Source organism: Typopeltis vanoorti, chromosome 5, assembly GCF_054136105.1.
Source record: "Typopeltis vanoorti isolate ZY-2024b chromosome 5, IOZ_Tvanoo_1.0, whole genome shotgun sequence".
NCBI lineage: Eukaryota > Metazoa > Arthropoda > Arachnida > Uropygi > Thelyphonidae > Typopeltis > Typopeltis vanoorti.
In genome coordinates, this window is record NC_143553.1 from 46527116 (window position 1) to 46547832 (window position 20717).

Consider the following 20717-nt stretch of genomic DNA (forward strand, 5'->3'; position numbering starts at 1 on the left):
CCAGAAGTGGTGATACTAAGGTGGAAGTAATGGAGAATCCACCTTCCCACCTGTCTCCTATTCTGTTTGGTTGCAATTCATCTGCTATCATCAGCAGTACTCCTCCCCCCTCCTATTTTCTATATCTTCCCTGAAAATACTAAATCCTTTACATTCAATCACTGTAACTATACCATCATCTGCTGTTAGCCATGTTTCACTAATGCCTGTAACTTTTGGTTGCACTAACAAATGCCAAAAAATTCCTCCCTCTTGTTCCTGATACTTCTGGCATTAGTATATAGAAACTGCAGCATCCCTTTAGTTCCCCACCCACCTTTACATTCTGAATTCACTATCCTATTCAATATTTTTGCTTGAGAGACTAGATTCAACTTAATCATTCTCACACTCACTTGCTTCCACCTTAATTGCTTAAGTTTCCCTGGATTTGCACTTCAGCATGATTAACACCAAAACTATTTAGATGCAGTCCATCAGTATTGTAGAGATCCTTCTTTCTGTCAAACACATAATCAAATTCATAATCTTTCCTGTTTTGTTCTTTTTTTTTTTTGCCTCACTCCATAACTCTATCATATCTTTTCTCATACTGCACTTTCCACTTTTAAATCATTTATTCCAACCAACAATCATATCATGCACGCGTTCTACTTGCTTATACATTGCTTCAGTCACATCTCAAATCTTCAAGCCTGGGAAACATACTTGCATTGCAGCTTATCCTTATGTCCTGAATTCACCATATATCACAATAACCTTTTTTTTATCTTAAGTCTTCCTTTACTTATTTGTATATCATTTGTATTTCACTTCCTTTACTTTTTTTTGTATTAATCTCCTTTCCTACTGTTTATTTAGAGCTTTTTTAAGTCTCTCTAAATTCCTAAAAACAAATATATAGTGGAGCATTGTTAAAGAAGGTTTATCAGTTGCTAGTGAAGAAATGCATCACCAAATAAAGACGATGGGCATGAAAAGGGTCATCATAAGAAACTTGAAGTCAAAAAGTATTAGATTTGAGTATATGTGAATATATGAATATATGTCAGACCATGTTTCAGTTAAAGACTGAAACATGGTCTGATTCATTCATTAACTTACCGCAATCATGCGGTAAGTTAATGAATGTTCCATTCACAAAAGGTTACATGCTAATCTACAAAGAAGGAAATTATGATCATCTGAGGAGCATACTGAGTTCAGTACAATGGTATTGGTTGCTGGATGGGAAGAATATCGACAGTGCATGGGAAGCATTTAAAAAAATACTTAAATGATGCAATATCAGAATGTGTCTCAACAGTGAAAAATAAATAGAGTAGGAGTCAAATGGATATCTAATCTTATGAAGTAAAAGATTCATAAGAAAATATGATGTGGAAGGAATACCATGTGCAGTTATGATAATTATAAACAGTAGGTCAAAATTGTCAAAACTGTTGTATGGAAAGCTAAGTCTGAGTACAAAAAGAAACTGGCTCTGCAAGTTAAAGACAACCTAAAAGAATTCTATCATTATGCTGCAAGTAAAAGAAAGAATGAATTTGAAAGAATAACTCAACTGAATGCAGGTGATGGATGTAGAAGTGATTGTTCAACTAATGAGTGCCCATTTTCCTAAAAGCTATCAACCTGGTGTATGCAACATTGAACTCACTGCTACCTCTTCACTGAATGAAGAAATTCAGGTGTATGATGAGGAGGTATTAAAGCCTGTTGCACAAACTGAATAAGAATTCAGCAATAGGGACTGATAGGATATCAGCATGGGTGCTAAAAGAGTATTCAGCTGAAATTTCTATTCCTTTATATAATTTGAATCTCACAATAGGGAAGATTCTGAAGGAGTGGAAAGAACGTATGATGTATCTGACTATCAACCAATCAATATCTCAGGAGTGGTGGAGAAGATTTTGGAATATTTGGTTGGGACTTGCAATCAGAAATGAGTTGACAGAGAATCTCTACTTTGCAATGAATAGCATGTGTTTACTAAGGGAAGGTCGTGCTTTAGCAACTTGTTCACATTCTACAATAATGTTACCACTGACTAGACAAGGATAATGGATAGTAATGTGAAACTTGGATTTTTCTAAGGCTCTCAACAGAATACAAGATGGAAGACTGTTGCATAAATTAAAGAATATGGGTTTGGGTTATAAAATATTAGCATGGATAAGAGGATGGCTGATATCACAAAGTGGCATATGGGAAATGTGAGTCTGCAAGATCTGTACACTGATGATATTGGGAAGGATTATGAGAGGCAACATACAGCTATTTGCAAATGATGTAAAGATAGGCAGTGCAATCAGGAATGAATGCTGCTGATATGCAGTACTCGCAGAATGATTTGAATAGACTGGAATTGTGGGCATGGGAAAATGGATGTCAGTTCAATGTCAGTAAATGCAAAGTCATGAACTTTGGTGTGATTAGATATCCAGTGTCGTATTATATTGGTGGGATTATGCTAGAAGAAACTAATCAGACTGGGGGATCTTGGAGGGTTAGTAGATAGCAAGTTGAAGTTCAGGGGCCATATAGCAAAGATTGCAAATACAACTCAAAAGATAATTGCAATGCTGAAACAAACTTTCACATGTAAAGATAAGGATGTCATTTTGCCTCTTCACGAGGTCTTGATAAGGCCTCACTTGGACTATTGCAAGAAGGTATGGTCTCCTGGTTTCCATTGTGATTCTGATACAGTGAAGAGAGTACAAAGGAAAGTGTTAAAAATGATATCAGGATTGTGGAATACCAATTATGAAGACAGATTGAGAATTTGAGACTGAAGACACTACCAAACAGGAAAAAAAGGGGTGATATGATTGAGACTTACAAACTTCTGAAAGAGTTGTACAGGATTTCAGTTGATGGAATTTTTTTATTTTATAGAGGGGTGCAGAAAGGACAATAGGGCATCCTTGAAAGCTGAGAACGAATGCCAAAGAAGGGGGGGGGGGTGAGATCTAGATTTTTCTGTCATAGAGTGGTGCATGATTGGAATGGATTGCCATTGCCATTTAAGAAAAAGTATGATATCTGGTGGGTGTAGTATGTGGCCTCCTTTGAGTTCTCTCTTACTAATAATAATGATCTGAAATTTCACTTGATTTCAACATTTCTCATTTTGCTAGCTACCTAATTATTAGTACAAGTTTCTGATATAATCTTGCACCATCTTCATCTTCTTCCCATAATCCGTTTGCATTCAAATGCACATATTCCATGCACGCCAAATTATGCAAAATTTTTCATATCCAATTCAAGCAAAGGACTTACCTCACCTCCATCATTAATACTATACACAATCAATGTATATTAATAACTATAAAAAAACAACTATGTATACAAATAATTCAAAAATTCAGATTAATTAGTAGTTAAATAGTTGTACATAAAAGTTAACTACTGAAAAAATACAACATATTTTTATACCAGTGACTATATATGAGACTTGTAATGAATAATCTCAAAAGCACCCTTCACTTATCATATAGTAGTCTAAAATTTTTCTAACATCTAAATTAAGCTGTTTGATTTAGTTAAAATTGTTAACTCAGAGAGTGAGATGCAGATCGATGTGAAAGACAAATGCAAGTGGGATAGACTTTACAAAACTGGTGAGGTGCAATGAATGCAATATATATGCCTTGGGAAGGATTGAAGAACACATATGTGGAGAGGATTAATAGGAGAAATGAGGATAATTTGGATGTGCAAGAAATGTAACATGCTTATGGATTATGAGATGTTTTTGAATGAGAGCAATAGCAGGCATCAGTTTCCATTGTTTTGTCCATTACCTGTAATAACAAGCTGCCCCCTGAGTCTGCTACACCTGTCACAGTATTATAGTTTCACATTATTACACTTTCTCACAGAAGTCCTGATATTGCTGGCCCCACTCAAGTGATCGTTTCTCAGTCACTTTCACCAGCTAGAGGAAGGGTTTGACATTTCATTTACAATAACATTCTCAGATGAAATGATCAAATCCATGTATATCCTCTGTTATGTACTGCTTAAGATAGTTGTCCCTCAAACACTCAATAAATTCATTCTCTTAGGTTCCAAATACTGTCTGTTCACATTCCAGTTTACCATAATTGAAATCCACCATAATAAATTTAGTTTAATCCTTTATCCAAGTGCAAACAAACAAAGTTAGCACCTGAAGTATCTTCAGGACTGAGGCAACTCGTAGTAGAGGTGAACCAAGCTCTCATCACTCCTTGTCTCAGTATCTCCCATAATCAGTGGTGAGCTATGGAAATTTTAACAAAGGGCTCGCATCGTTGAACAAACAAACAAACAAAACTACACCAATGCCATCTACTGCCACCACTAGTATTTCCACAGACAATCACAAACATCCATGCCCACGGCCGGATGTTTGTGAACGTAAATGGATGTCTGCGGGGTGTTTATAAACAAAATAAATTTGTTTTGTTTACGATAGAAGTTTTTATGACAAACAATCTATAAATAATACATAAATATTATTATAAATAATACTAAAACACAATAATATTGAAATACATTATATTTCTCTTTTGTTTTTATACTTCAAGTGATAATCAACGTCACCAATCAAGGGGCATTATTTTATAGTCCTATTTATTTATATGTGATTACCAAAAGTGAATTCTTATTTGTTAAATGGTGGCAACAGTAACTACAATATTTTATTTAATAAAATCACTTTTGAGACGATTTTACATGAAAAAAAAAAACTCACTGTCTGGTGCACATTTGCCCAGAAAAAACTCTCTCCTTTACAAACAATTACTTTAAGGAAATACTTATGACAACAGCTGCCACACCTTATTTCCTTCCTCCTTAACGTCGTGTTCTTCTAGGAGGATCTATAGCCGAGCGATGATTTTCTAGAAAATATTTGACATAGGGATTCGGATTAAATTCATCAAGGGGTTTCCCATTTATACATAGTGTCATTAAATCTGAAATATGTTATAGTGAGAGAAGATCTCTTCGTCGTTACGATATCATTCATCACACTAAAAGCTCATTCGGCTTCAGTGCTGCAAACTGCAATTGTCCAATAATCACTTTGGCTTTTTTCACTGAACTGGAAATTTCGTTTTGTAACTTTCCAGTCAAAGCCATTTCCACTAAATCTCTAAAATCATTCATTTTAATTTCATATTTCAAAATAAAATTTAAAGATCTTATTCTCTTTTTTCCTTCTAACCATCGACACATAACTTCTTTCATATTCCATGTTTCAGGATAACATACATTTAAAAAATGTTTTTCAGCTTCCAAATCCACATAATTTTCATTTTTAAGTTTAAAATTTCTTTGCTTCATTAATCTATCCTTTAAAGACATTATAAGAGGGTTTAGTAATATTTCTTGCGGTAGTTTGTGAAATCTGATTTGCTTTCACTATTCCTTCAAATTCTTTTGATTTTAACATGGTATCAATTTTAGATTCACAAGAACCTACAGAATTTTTAAAATCATTAATTGCTCGCATGATTAAGGAGTTAGCTCTTATAATACTCATATTGCGACTTTGTAGAGCTTCTGACAGATATGATAATTCCTGTAGGATGTCAATCATTAATGCTAGATCTTTTAAAAATTCAAATTGAGAAGTCGGTTTAAAAAGCCCTTATATTTATTGTTCAATGCAAAATGCTTGCATAAAGCAGGGTAATTTCCCCACACAGCAAGAGCCGTTCGTAAACTGCAAGCTGCCCATCGTACTCCAAACACACGGCCGATCTTTAAAATTTCGATACCAAGGTCTTTTGCAATCGTATTTAATTCTTGCTGATAAAAAAGCATATAATTTATCCATAAATATTTCAAAATGATTTATTTCTTTAATGTTTTTTATCGAATCGTCTAATGCTAATTGTAAACGATGAGCTATGCAGTGCCAAATCACAATGTTCAGAAATTTTTGTAGAAGTTTGATTGCAACACCTGATTTGTTTCGTAACATTACACTAGCTCCATCAGAACAAAATGCAATGCGATGATTTTTTAAATAGTTATCAGAAAATCCATATGAATTTAAAGTAGCAATTATAGTAGCATGTATACATTCCACGGTGGTATTTTCTAGTTCTACAAGCTCTACAAAAATCATACATGGTTCAGTGAGCTCAACTTGTATGTGAATAACTAAAACACTTATTTTCTATAATAGCAGATGAATTGACAACATTATCGATTCGTCTGCTATTATAGAAATTTTGCAATTTTTTTTCTATTATTTTGGAGAATATTTCTAATTTTATTTGTTTAGAAATATGTTCAACTATTCTAATTCCTGAGAATCTAGAATGCAATGATAATCCTAGATCAATACCATTTTTAATTTGCAGCTTGATTAAATCTGGTAAATCAGACAATGGTCGGTTTCTCTTAACCAAATTATAAACAGAATTAAACATTTTTGAAGTAATCAAAATTTCTATTTCATTTAGTTTGTCAATTAAATTTGGTAATATAGATTCATTATGTTTGGATAACTTTTTATGCAAAGATGTGGTTCTTGAGTCTGTAGTGTTTCCATTTGGTTCCATTTTCATTTCTACCCATTTCTTTGATAGGTGACAACTTTTTTTCTCCTTCAACACCCAAGTTTTTATATTTTGAGCAAACATGACATCCTAATTTACCATATTTAACTTCTAACCACTTATACTGCGTTTAGAAATACGATGCTTGCTTCTCATTCCAGCAATCAGGCAAATGATTTTCTTTTTCTCCTCCAACTTGTTGCATCTTCATTGAATCAATGTGCGTATTATCTTCAACTTCAACAGTAGTAGAATCAACAGAATCACTTTTCATTATTTTTAGGGACAACTATCTTAGGCAGTACATAGATTGAGTGTCTTGGATTTGATTATCTCATCTAAGAATGTTATTGTAAATGAAGTGTCAAATCTTCCTCCAGCTGGTGAAAGTGACTGAGAAACGATCACTTGAGTGGAGCCAGCTATATTAGGACTTCTGTGAGAAAGTGTAATAATGTGAAACTATAACACTGTGGTGGGTGCAACAGACTCAGGAGATAGCTTGTAATTACAGGTAATGGATAAAAAAAAATGGAAACACTGAACTATCAGTTCGCATTATCGGTAGTTGTAATGCAGCATCTACGATGAATCAAACACAGATGCAGTTGATATACAAATATACTCCTGACATTCCTAGGCACATGTGTATAAAGCAAATAGAGGCCTGCAGCTTTTATTGCATGTTAGAATGAAATCCAGAGAGGACTTCAGTGACTTGGAAAGGGACATGATTGTTGGAGCTAGGCTGGTATGTGCATCTGTGACCAGAACAGCTAAAATTTCACATGTTAGTTGAAGAACAGTCTCTAAGGTTATGTCAGCATGGGAGTCAACAGAACAAACATCATCAGCAAAATGGAAAAGTGGACGAAAGCACTTACTGCAGGAGATGAACATTCAAGCATTAGTGCATTATACCACAAAAAATAGGTAAGCTACTGTGAAGCAATTGTATGAAAAATTCAACACCGGTCATGAAAAACTCATTTCAATAAAAACTCTGTCCGGGAACAACACAGAGTTGGATATCACAGTCGAGTTGCCTTACATAAGCCTTTGATCACTCCTGTCAATGCACATCGTCGTGTCCTACAGTACTATTGCACATTGCATCACAGGCAGTGGACTATACAACAGTGGAGGGATGTAATATGATCTGATGAATCCATGTTCACACTTTTTTTTGCTGTGAACAGATGAATGTGTGTATGTGTGTGTGGAATCAGCAGAAGGAAGCTTACCAGCCAGAGTGCTAGTTTCCAACTGTGAAAGGTTTTGGTGGTTCCATAATGATTTGGGACACATTCTTATGGCATAATTTGAGTCTACTTTGTATTGGAAGGCAAAGTGGATGATGCACATTAACTTTCAATCATAAGTGATCATCTTCATCCCATGTTGACACACTCTTTTCCTATGCAATCAGCCACGTTTCAACAGGATAATGCTCCCATCGAGCAAATGTGGTCACCCAGTGGTTTGTGGAACATGATGGTGAAGTGTCCTGTCTGCCATGGCCATTGCAATTGCCAGACTTAAATCATATAGAACATTTTTGGGACAATTTGGAGTGAGCTCTCAGGCAATGCTTCCCACCTCCAAAGAACATATGTGAATTGATCCAGTTTCTGTTGGACAAATGGTGTAAACTTCCTTCTTTTAAGTTCAAGCAATGACAGAGTCTCTCCCTCGAAGAACATAGGGTGTACTAGATGCCCATGGCAGACCAACATCATATTAAAAGAAACGTGTCACTATTTCCATTTTTTTGTCCATTACCTGTATATCATAGGATGAGGAACTCGATGGAAAGGAAATCATTGCTGCTTAGTGTATGTGGGCAAGGGGGTTAAGGAGTAGGCTTTTTGCATAGAGATTAGTGGGTGATTGGAACGCATTGCTTGAAAGTGGGTTAATGCAGAAAGTGAATGCACTTAAGTTAAGGTATGATGAGCTGTGTGTGTGTGTGTGTGTGTGAGAGAGAGGGCCTCTAGCAATGAGTTCTTGATTCCATGAAGGTCTGATGATAATGATTACAATAATAATAATAAATTAAACCTGACATAAAGTCAATATTAAATTGTTAATAAAGTAAACTTATATTTTTAGAGCACTCATAAAAAAAATATTCTTACACATGTGACAACACCTAGCAACACCCTACACCAACATATGTATGGTGAGCAGAATTTCAGAGGTAGAATATACAAATTTTGTAGAAGGAAAAGTGAAAGCGTTTGAAAACATGAACCAAACTTCAGAGACTCTGTAGAAAAGCTGATTGATTCTGCAAACTAAATCAGCCAGCCAAATCTATTGAAATGATGGAATAATATGAAGTGTTTTATACTAATTTCTAAGTTTACACTTCAATTCATTCTCATGTTGTTTTGAGGTGATTTAGTTATGATTCTATATGATTCCTGTAAAGATGTGAAAGTATTTTTTGCAAGATAGGAAAATCTGAACGGCATGGTGGTCTAAATTAGCTAAAGCAATTCTAGTTAAGAATCAGTTCAACACAATAAAATAGTTCAATACAATTTCTTTAATTAATATTAAAGAAATATTCTCTTGTTCAGCAAAATGGGTCTGACTTTGGGAGGGAATTTGTATAAACAATACAATTAATGAAATTAACATAATCAGAATACAAATTCAAAGATAAAAAAGGGAATGTTTACTGACAAAACTTGATTTCATCCAACCATAGTGAAATATACAAAGTAAAATTGTTCTGCTTACAAAAAGATACTGTGTTGAAAGTTTTTTTTTTAACTTGGTTCTACTAGAAATTAAAGATGCCAAGAAATTATATTCAGTTTTAAACCTTTATCCAAGTAAGCAAAACAATGTCTTGCACACAAAGTATCTTCATGCCTGAGCTACTTGTATATAGAGGCTAATGACTTCACATCAACTGCCTCAATTGCCTTAGTATGTATCCCATAATGCAAAGCACATACCCATTCAGATGTGTATAATGCTATGCATAATAGGAAGGGCCAATACCCAGACTGGTAGCATTATACACATCCAAAAGGGTATGTGCTGTGCCTGGCATTATGGGATACATACTAAGGCAATTGATGAGAAGTCATTAGCCTCTATATACAAGTAGCTCAGACATGAAAATGCTTTGCATGCAAAACACTGTTTTGCTTACTTGAATAAAGGATTAAAACCAAGAATATAATTTCTTGGCATCTTTAATTTAAGAATCTATGTTAAAAATATATCTGAATTGTCATTTTTATTAGGAAAAATAAAATAAAAAAAAAGGAAATGTCTATTTACATTGTGAATAATTGCATTATTTCCCTAATTAATACATCTTCTCAAATTACTCACCTAAATTTAGGAGCATTTGATGGTTACTTTTTTTCCAGTTTATTTGGAATCTGTAATCATTTCAGAATTACCTGTGCAGTTCCCCACAAGTCTTTAGTACAAGAGTGAAATAGATATTTATCAATTTCTTTCTGTGAATCATTATTTCTTTTGATAGCAGTATAAAAAAGAAAATAAATAAATAAAATAAAATATCAGTTAACATAAAACTTTCAGCAATTTTGTACTTAAACTTACCAAGAAGTTATATTCTTCTTTAATCCTTTATTCAAGTAAGCAAACAAAGTTTGCACATAGAGTATCTTCATGACTGTGTGTATATAGAGGCTGATGACTTCACATAAATTGCCTTACATAATGCATAGCAATACACACTTCTGAAAAGAATGTGCTTTACATTATGAGATCCTAAGGCAACCGACCGATGTGAAGTCTTCAGCCTCTATATAGAAATAGCTGTCATGAAGATACTTCATGTGCAAACTTTGTTTGCTTATGCGTAGATAAAGAATTAAACAAAAAATAATTTCTTAGCAAGTTTAATTTAATTTCTAACCAAGTGGAAAAACTTGCTACAATTTTGTGTTTGGAATTTCCAAACTGGGCATAAATAAACCAACATACAACCATCTGCTTCTTGACAGAAACAGAAAACGCAAAACCAAGTGCTTGTTTACTGCATGCTGTGATAACTTTTCGTTAATCGTACGAAAAAAACTTATTTTTATTGTACTATTTTGCTTGCCAAAAAGTAACTGCTATGCTTAAAAGCATGTTGCACTCTCAGGAGAGAGTGATGAAGAGTATACAAAAAAGTCACAATTATGAAATCAAAGAATTTTCTTAAAAATTTAACATTTTTAAGATAAGAAACATAGTTAAATTTAAAACACTTCTTCTTCTTCTTCTTCTGCAGCTTCTCCCACTTAAGTGGGGTCACTGTTTGTTATGAGTCTCCTCCACACCTTCCTGTCTTGGGCTGTCACCACATCCAAGTTCTTCATCTTCAAGTCCTCTTCTACCAGCTCCCTCCATCTCTTCTTTGGCCGCCCACGCTTCCGCCTTCCTTGCACATCCATCTGCATGACCCTTCTTCCCATATATTCGTCCTCCCTCCTCATCACATGACCAAACCATCTTAACCTTGCCTCCTGTATTTTTGCTCCTAAGTTCGTAACTTTCACTGTTCCCCTGACATAGTGATTTCTCAGATGATCCTTTCTGGTCACACCGCACATCCACCTAAGCATTCTCATCTCTGCTACTTCCATCCTGCTGATGTTATTTTTCCTCAGGGCCACAGTTTCTATAGCATATGTCATAGCTGGCCTTACTACTGTCCTATAAATTTTGCCTTTCAGATTGATCGGCACCCTCTTATCGCATAACACTACAGCCATCTCCCTCCAGTTCCTCCAACCTGCTTGTATCCTGCATCCCACTTCCTTCTCAGCTCCTCCATCTTCTTCCACTGTTGAACCTAAGTATCTAAAGTCTCTCACCTTCCTGATGACATTTCCTTCCAGCTCCAGATCTGTCTCCTGGCCACCGCCCACTGCGCAACACATATACTCTGTCTTACTTCTGCTCAGTCTCATACCTCTCTCTTCCAGTACTTTTCTCCATCTTTCCAGTTTAGTTTCCGCTTCTCTTGAATCTACACACAGCAAGATGTCATCTGCATACAACATTGTCCAAGGTGCATCTTCTCTCACCTCCTCTGTTACCACCTCCATCACAATATTAAACAGAAACGGACTTAATGCTGACCCTTGATGCAAGTCAACTGTTACTTGAAAACTTTCTGTCTGTCCCAAACAGGTCCAAACACTTGTCTTCACATTTCTGTACATTTCCCGCACCAACCTGACACATTTCTCCGGAACCTTCTCCCTCAGACACCTCCAGACTTCTTGCCTTGGCACTCTATCATATGCTTTCTCCAGATCAATAAATACCAGATGTAGCTCCCTTTGTTTCGCTCGATATTTTTCCATCATCTGTCGTAACCCAAAGATAGCATCTGTTGTTGATCTACCAGGCATGAAGCCAAATTGTTCCTTTGCAATCTCCACCTGCTCCCTCAATCTACCATCAAGAACCCTTTCTAGGATCTTCATTGTGTGGGACATCAACTTTATTCCTCTGTAATTTTTACAGTCTTGTGCATCCCCTTTACCCTTGTAGATGGGAACAAGAGTACTCTCCCTCCATTCCTCGGGTATATTTTCCTGTTGGCAAACTTTCATGAACAGGTCCCACAGCAGGTCAATTCCCTCTTCCCCCAGTGTCTTCCATGCCTCCACTGGAATTCTGTCGGGGCCCACTGCTTTTCCATTCCTCATCCTCTTCATGGCCTCCGTCACTTCCATTCTACTGATGTTCTGCACCATCCCCTCAGAAGGCTGCCCATCTCCTCTGTGAGTCCTTGCATTTTCCTCATTCAAAAGTCCCTCAAAGTATATTTTCCATCTGTTTCTTATGTCCACATCCCTCCATAATACTCTTCCTTCAGCATCTTTGATCTGCCTCACATGTAAGATGTCCTTAGCTGCTTTATTTCTACATTTTGCTAGTTGGTAAATTTTTCTCTGTCCTTCCTTTGTTTCTAATTGATCATACAGATCTTGATATGCCATGGCCTTCGCCTGTGCCACAACTCTCTTGGCTTCTTGCTTTCTCTCTTTGTACACCTCTCTGTCCTCTTCCACTCTTGACTCATCCCACTTCTGCTTTGCCTTCCTCTTAGCTGTCACTGCCACTTGTACATCATTATTCCACCACCAACCCTCCTTCTGCTCTCTAATCTTTCCAGATGTCTCACCAAGCACCTCGATTGCACAGCTCAGGATTACTTTTGAATTATGTTTCCACCAATCTTGTACACTTTCCAGTCCATCCGAAATCCTCTCTAACACTCTCTCCCTAAAACAATTCCTCACACTCTCCTCTTTTAAGCGAAACCACTTAATTGTCTACATCCCATGGCAACCAGAAGTTCTTATCTTCGATCTTATTTTAAAGCCTGCGCACAGCAGTCGGTGTTGTTGTGCTACTTGATCTGTTGGAATTACTTTACAATTTGTCACAACTTTAAGATGTTTTCTTCTAGTCAAAATGTAGTCAATTTGTGAGCTGTTGTTACCATTTCTAAGTGTTATCAAATGTTCTTCCCTCTTGAAGAAAAACGAGTTCACAATTGCCAGATCAAATGCTACTGCAAGGTCCACAACCCTCTCTCCTTCCTGGTTCATCATTCCCACTCCGTAGCCACCATGCACCCTTTCACAGTCTCTATTCTGTCTTCCTATGTGCCCGTTCAAGTCTCCTCCGACAATCACCATCTCATTTTCTTCCAATTCCCTCATTTCTTCATCTAACACGTTCCAGAACTCATCTTTTTCCTCTGCTGTACAACCAACTTGCGGGGCATATACACATAATACGACCACCCGCTCTTCTCCAAGACCCAATTTCATTCGCATGATCCTGTTGTTCCTTCTACCCACGTCCAGTACTTCACCCTTCATTCTGCCACACACCACAATTCCTACACCATTTCTTCCCTCGTTATTCGCTCCAGAGTAGAACAATTTATATCCATCTCCCAGTTCCTTTGCCTTTCCCCCTTTCCTCCTGCACACATAAAATGTCCAACTTCCTCTTCCTCATCATGTCTGTCACCTCTCTTCCCCTTCCAGTCATGCTTCCAACATTCAGTGTTCCCACTCGCAACATCCTCTCCACCTGCTGGGCTCGCTTCTTTAACCACACCCGCCCTTGATGCGGTAGCCCTCGTCCACTTCTCACAGCTGTAGGGCGATGTCGCTGCGCGTCGCTTAAGGGGTATGCCCTAGCCCTTATATCATTTTCTCTTCGACTCATAATCATAGTTTGAGTTGGCACTGAAGTTTTCCGACCGGATGCCCTTCCTGACATCAACCCTCGCATTTATCGAGGGTTGATGTCAGTTAAATTTAAAACACTGAATGCAAAAAAGAACATGGTTGCATTGCATTAACTTCAAATTATAATTATTCAAACTAAAATAAAATAAAAAACTAGATTTATACATAGTAATCCCTCAATTATCAGATAACATTAGGAAATCAATCTGCTAGTCAGTTAAATGAAGGCAGAGTTAACTAAATATACAATATGGATGTTGCCTGACTCCCAGACCATCACTAAGCATATGACTGTTCTGTATGAAAATTTTAAAAAAAATCTAAATTTTGATGTGACATGAAAGAAAAGAAAATCTGACAATTTGAGAAAGGGGAAAGAGAAATCATAAAATGACATTATGCAAGGAGAGACTCTAGTTAATTTTAGTACTTTGCAAAATTATATTTAATTGTAAATTATATAAGTGTGTGCGTGCAGTTGATTCTGTAAATAACTGAAGGTATATTTTTGAATTTAATTAAAAAGATATATCTAAACTTTACCTCTCAAGTTCTATTGAACTTGAAATCCACTCAGCATGACAATAAGTGTAGAATAAGAGAATCTGCAATGTTTCTTGGTATAAGGTATATTAACTTCATAGAAATTAAAATGGTTATAAACCAGATAATCTCTACATGTGTATCATATGAAATGCATACAAAATGTATAGTTTGTCCATCTGTAACAATAATGTACATGCTAATAATGGTCAATCACTATAAGTATACATGACTGTCAGCATTATGGCCACCAAAATCCTGACAACAAGTAAGATGTTTCAATAACAGCATATGTTGCTAGTCGTGGATAAGTTGTGCATAGTGTCAACTTTGCAGGCATGTGATTTTGAGGTTGGGGAAACAGAGTCTCATAAGACAGTTTTTAAGCCATGTTAAGTGAGTATGGTATGTAGATAAACATGCCTTCCAACCATTAAATAATGAGATCCAGAATAGCAATATAACTGCAGTATTATCAATCCTTTCTTTTATATATTATCTTTAACTCTGTACAGATTACAACAGAATACAAACCTGGAATGCAGCAAACCACATTAGCCAATCAAGTCTATAATGATATGGTGAAATAAAGCAAGGTGTTTTGTACACATCTCCAGGCTTACACTTAAATTCATATTCTTCCCATGTTGTTTTGGGGTGATTCGGGTCATCACTGTATGTTCCTTGTAATATAACTTCTGTTCTTTCTTTGGTGATACTGAAACAATTGAGAGAGAGAAAAAAATTATGTTTGGAAGTATCTTTAACTACAAATCACACCAACAGTATACTAAATATCATAGCAAAATCTGTTAATTGGCCAATGGTTTCATTAAAAACAAAGTTTATTTACAAGAATTGTGGCTGAAACAACTAAGATTATAAGACAAGTATATAAAGGATGACAAAATTTCCAGGAGGGAAAGGCCATTCCAACTCAGAATGAGACTGGCTACTTACTTTTGAAAAGTCAATATTACACTTTGATCATCTGAGGTATTATGCATCAATCCACCAAGATCTTGTTTTGGGCCTTTCTTACGATCAAACATCTGTTTGGTTAACTTTTCCTTTTCATTTTGTTTAAGTAATTCTACTATCTCTGATTAGTTCTGCTCACATATTCTTTTCTTGAATCTTGACAATGTCAATTTTTTTCCAAACAACTTAATTTTTAATATAATTCTTCCTAATTCTATTGGATCACTCACTTCCTCAATTCTACTTATGTCTGTATTTTTAGTTAAACTGCTTTATTTCTAATCCAAAACTCAGACTGCTGGTTGGGCATTTTGGCTAAATTTCCTTCTTATTCCATATACATTTATTCAGCTCGCTTTTCAATATATGTTAAATTAGCTTACTCTATTTTCTATTTCCAAATATAATTACCCACCTTCTTTAAAAATTGTGCCTAAATAGCAGGAATGTTTCAATTGTTATATACATTCCCCATCAAGATTGCAGTTCATGTGATTTTTGGTTGAATGGAATGAATTAAAAAGAGGTATAAAGATTTCAATGCTTTTCTGTTACAGAGACATCACTGAGCATACAATAAAAATTGTGACTATACACCACCCATACAAAGTAGAAGAAATTAAACTGAAAGCCTGAAATCCTAACAGTTGGGGGGGTGGGGTTACTCCCTATGAGTGATGGTAAGTAACCGTCACTGTTATATTGAAAGGACTAATTCTTAGTCCTTTCAACTAAGAATAAGAAGATATCCTCTTAGAGCTTTCAGTCTAATCTCTTCAACTTACTCTTTGTGCGATATGGTTTCTATACATTATTACAATTCTTTTACTGTACAGGGTGTTCGGGATAAATTTGACAGTTTCGTAAGGAAAAAGAAAATCTTCTTTGTATCTATTAAATTTAATGAATTGACAAAAAACATTACAGGCAGAGTTAATTACAATACTATCAACAAGATTTACTCAAAATAACCACCATTAGCATCGATCACAGCTTCAATTCTGCTTCGGAACCTCGAACAAGCTGATGCTACAGTCTCCCTGGGAAGGGCCGCAAAAACTGTTTTAATTTTATCCATTAACTGGGCTTTTGTATTACTGGAAGTGCGATTGGTGTCTTTTTCAACTGCGCCCCATACAAAATAATCCATGGGGTTAAGGTCTGGGGAGTTTGGAGGCCAAACATTTGGACTGGTGAAGTCGTAGAAATTTTCAGACAACCATTTTTGACTTTTCCCAGAGGTGTGGCAAGGGGCCGAATCCTGCTGCCATACATACGGCCTACCATTGGCTACCCTTGTTATCCAGGGCTTGACTACAGTTAGCAACTCCACGAACAAAGCCCGAATTCCAATGCCAGGGTTCTTCAACACCTGTTCCTGCAGATTTGCGAGGAATTCTGCTGTACGAACGCAATCAGATCGTCTGCTAGGGATCTTTCTTCTTGCTACATCCTCGTAGTCACCATTGCAAGTCTCTAGTTCATGCCTGATTGTTTTTACTGTATTCAGGGAGCATTGGGCAGCAGTCGTAATATCCTTATTTTGATGGCGGGCACGAATCATCATGATACAAGTTATTCTCTTCCATGATTCAGGTGGGTTCCAGCTATCCATCCTTTCTGACATCTTGTATATGAATGAAGAAGGGTCCAAACTTTTAAATGAAGAGAAGTGTGTGTTAATACATGTAACTTACGGAAAAATATAATTAATTATAAATATGTCAAATTTATCCCGAACACCCTGTATATTTGATGATGACTCTGTGAAAGAGACAAAATCCTGGACTTAATGTCGCTGCTAGAGCACAAGAGGGATGCAATGAGTGACGCGAGCTGTAAAAAAAAAAGAAAAGCATTAGTAGTAAGGAAAGATATTGTATTTCATAACAATACTGATATTTAAGTTTGAGCTATTCAAACTGATGATTTTTTTTTGTATAAATGTGTGGTATTTAGTTAGAATTTTATGATCTCAGTATTATCTCCCTATGTCGTCGTCGTCATCATCATCAAATTCCTGCCATGTACCCCTAAAGGGGTGTACAGGATATGATAGTACTACATGAAAAAAATTACATCATTATTAATTTCCTATCTACAATTTTCCTCCAAATCAGTCTGTTACTTGTCAAGACTCCAACATTATCAGATCTTATATTTCTATCGTCTAAGGCACTTTTTATCCCTATCAATCCACCTATATCTTGGTCTTCCTCTGGGTCGTTTTGCTGCTAACCTGGCAGAGAACACTTGTTTTGCTAATCTTTCCTCACCCATTCTGTTTAAGTGACCATACCACCTGAGATTAGCTCTGCTAACGCATTCCTGGATACTGACAATGTCAACTTCTTTCCTAATATCCTCGTTTTTAATATGATATTGCCATTGATGCCATCTGTTCACGCCTATAATTCTCAGGACTCTCATATCTGTGGTCTCTAGTCTTTGGTCAAGTGTTTTACTTCTGACCCAGCTCTCAGATCCATAAGTTAAAACTGGTTTGAACACTGTCTTGTATACAGCTAATTTAGTGTTCCGATTAATTTCTTTCTTATTCCATATGAATTTATTCAATTGACTTCCCACCATACCAGCTTTGCTGATTCTGTTGTCTATTTCTATATTTAATTTACCATCTTCAGTAAAAATCGTGCCTAAATAGCTGAAATGTTTTACTTGTTCCACAGGTTCTCCATTCACAACACAGTTGATTTTCAATGATTCTGCCTATTTTCATTGTCTTTGTCTTTTTATTGCTGACCTTCATACTATATCTATTACAACAGCTATTCAATTTAGTCAGAGAATCTTGCAGACTTGTAGCAGATTTATTTAGAAGTATAACATCATCTGCATAAAGCAAAGAGCTGACATCAACATCTCCAATTTTGATATCATGTTTAATACCACTTTCCTTCATAATGTGATCCATATAGATAATGAATAACTGAGGGGATAATGTACATCCTTGTCTCACACCAGATTTAACATTAAACCATCTTCCTGTACTTCCTTCAATTCTAACTGCTGACTTACAACTCAAATAAAGACTAAGTGTTGCTTGATATAATGCCCCATTGACACCATATAACTGCAGCATATTGAATAGCTTCTCTCTTGGCACCTTGTCATATGCCTTTTCCAAATCGACAAAACTTAAATACAGATCTTTGTTATATTCCCATGCTTTCTCGACTATTTGTCGTAAAGTGAAGATCTGATTCTGACAGCCTCTATTTGGCCTGAATCCAGCTTGTTCTTCACCAAGCTTTTCTTTCACAATTCTTCTCAACCGTTTCTCAAGTATACTTGCATAGATCTTGCCAGGAACAGACAGTAGGGAAATACCTCTGTAATTCTCACATGCAGTTTTATTTCCCTTTTTATATATGGGTACTATGAGAGCTCTATGCCAATCATTGGGAATTCGTCCCTCTATCCGGGCTTTCTGAACTATGCAGTGCAGCCACTGTAAGACTCTTATACCACCATACTTCAGCATTTCTGGTCGAATATCATCTACTCCTGTTGCCTTTCCACATTTCAAGCCATTGATGGCTTTTTCTACTTCAAGTATGGATATGTATTCCTGACTGCATGCCTGGTCAGTGTTTTTTACCACTGTGCTGTCACTACTGCTTGTTTCATTTAGCAGTTTTTCAAAGTAATTACTCCATACTTCAAGTATATCTTTTTCTCCTGTTTTCATGTCACCTTTATTATCTCTAACTCCTTTTACAGCACTCTTTCCTCCATTTCTAAGCTTCTTCAACAACCTCCAGAATATTTTGCCACCTTCTTGATATTTATTTTCTATATTCTTGCCAAAGTCCTCCCATGACTTTTGTTTAGCTAGTTTTACACAGTGTTTAGCATTCTTGCATTTGTCTCTATATTCTCTAAGAGCACAAGCTGACTTATTTGACAGGAACTTTTGATATGCTTTCTTGTTTTCCTTCACTGCCTCTTTAACTTCCTGTGTCCACCAGGGAGTTCTGATTTTTTTATCCTTACAGACAACCTCACCACATGCCTCTCTGGCAGAATCAATCAATGTTTTCTTCAGAGTTTGATACCGAATCTCCAAGGTTTGATTCCTGTTCTCAAACTCTTTCATTTTTTCTTCAATAATCTTTGTGTATTTTAGTCTACAGTTCACATCTGAGAGCTGCTCAACTTTCATTCGCTTTAAAACTTTCTTACATGTTATTCTTTTCAATATGAAATTCAATTTTATCTTGCTCAAGACTAAATAGTGATCACTTCCGATTTCAAATCCTCTGTACACTCTGGTGTCCTGCACCAGGGAGAAAACATCGCTATCAACAATAACATAGTCAATGAGACTTTTCTTATTCCTAGCCTCTTCTCTCCATGTGAATTTGTGCACATTTTTATGTTGGAACATGGTGTTAGTAATAACCAGTCCATGTCCTGAGCAGAAATCCAACAGATATTTGCCATTATTAGTAGCTTTGCTCTTTTCTCCAAATTTTCCCAAAATATTTTTGTATATCTCACAATCATTTCCTACTCTGCTATTTAGATCCCCAACAAGGACCAACTTTTCATTTTTCATTATGTCAGTTGCTTTTTCTAAAGCCTCAAAAAATTCCTCCACTTCTACCTTAGTAGAACTTTCTGTGGGACCATAGGCACAAATAAGTCTCATTGTCCAGTTCCCCATTCTCATATTTGCCCATATTACTCTACTTGCCCATATCTCCCTATGTAGTGATTATATATGACATGGTGGCTACCAGTTTCAGTACCAGTCCTAGCCCTCTCCCATTTAAAGACTACATTATTTGTAACCTAGTTAAAAAAATTTTGTAGCTTGCTACACATGTGTATGTATACATCCCCATTGTTTAAGAATGTGGAAGGTGTGAAACAGGAATGTGTATGTGTACATGAGATGTAAGTAGTCAGAGGCACTGGGAGACAAAAGTGTCTCGATCTCAGGATTTAGCAATGGCAGATATAATGCTTTCGAAACGGGTGATTTTCAGTTTGTGGATGCCAGTAATCTGTTGGAGGATGTTACAGACCTACATTAGATTTAGCCTTGGATAGTTCAGCAGACAGAAATGGTTTGTCAGATGGCCATAATGACATGTGTGCCATCAATTGGAAGCAGAATGTGTGGAGTAAAAAACAGAACTACTGAGCTGAGGAGAGTGAATGAAGATCTTGAGAGGATAGAGAGTATGGCTAGTGTGAGAGAAACAAGAGTAGGTTGAAGAGAACAGCTTCAGAGAGCAAGGGAGAGAGGAAGGCGAGAGAATGGAGGGAGGGGGAATATAAGAGAGGAAATGGAAGAAAGACGAGAGAGAGTGAAGAAGCAAGGGAGAGAGAG

The 20717-nt window shown here is 36.2% G+C and overlaps 1 protein-coding gene across 1 annotated transcript in view; it reads right to left on the minus strand.

The window, feature by feature from the left end:
* Positions 1-20717, minus strand: part of LOC150106356 (lipase maturation factor 1-like) — a 239147-nt gene that overhangs the window by 67161 nt on the left and 151269 nt on the right. The window contains exon 10 of the mRNA XM_090393097.1: positions 14909-15092. Within this exon, the coding sequence (XP_090249223.1) occupies positions 14909-15092 (184 nt within the window). The remainder of the gene's footprint in view (positions 1-14908; positions 15093-20717) is intronic.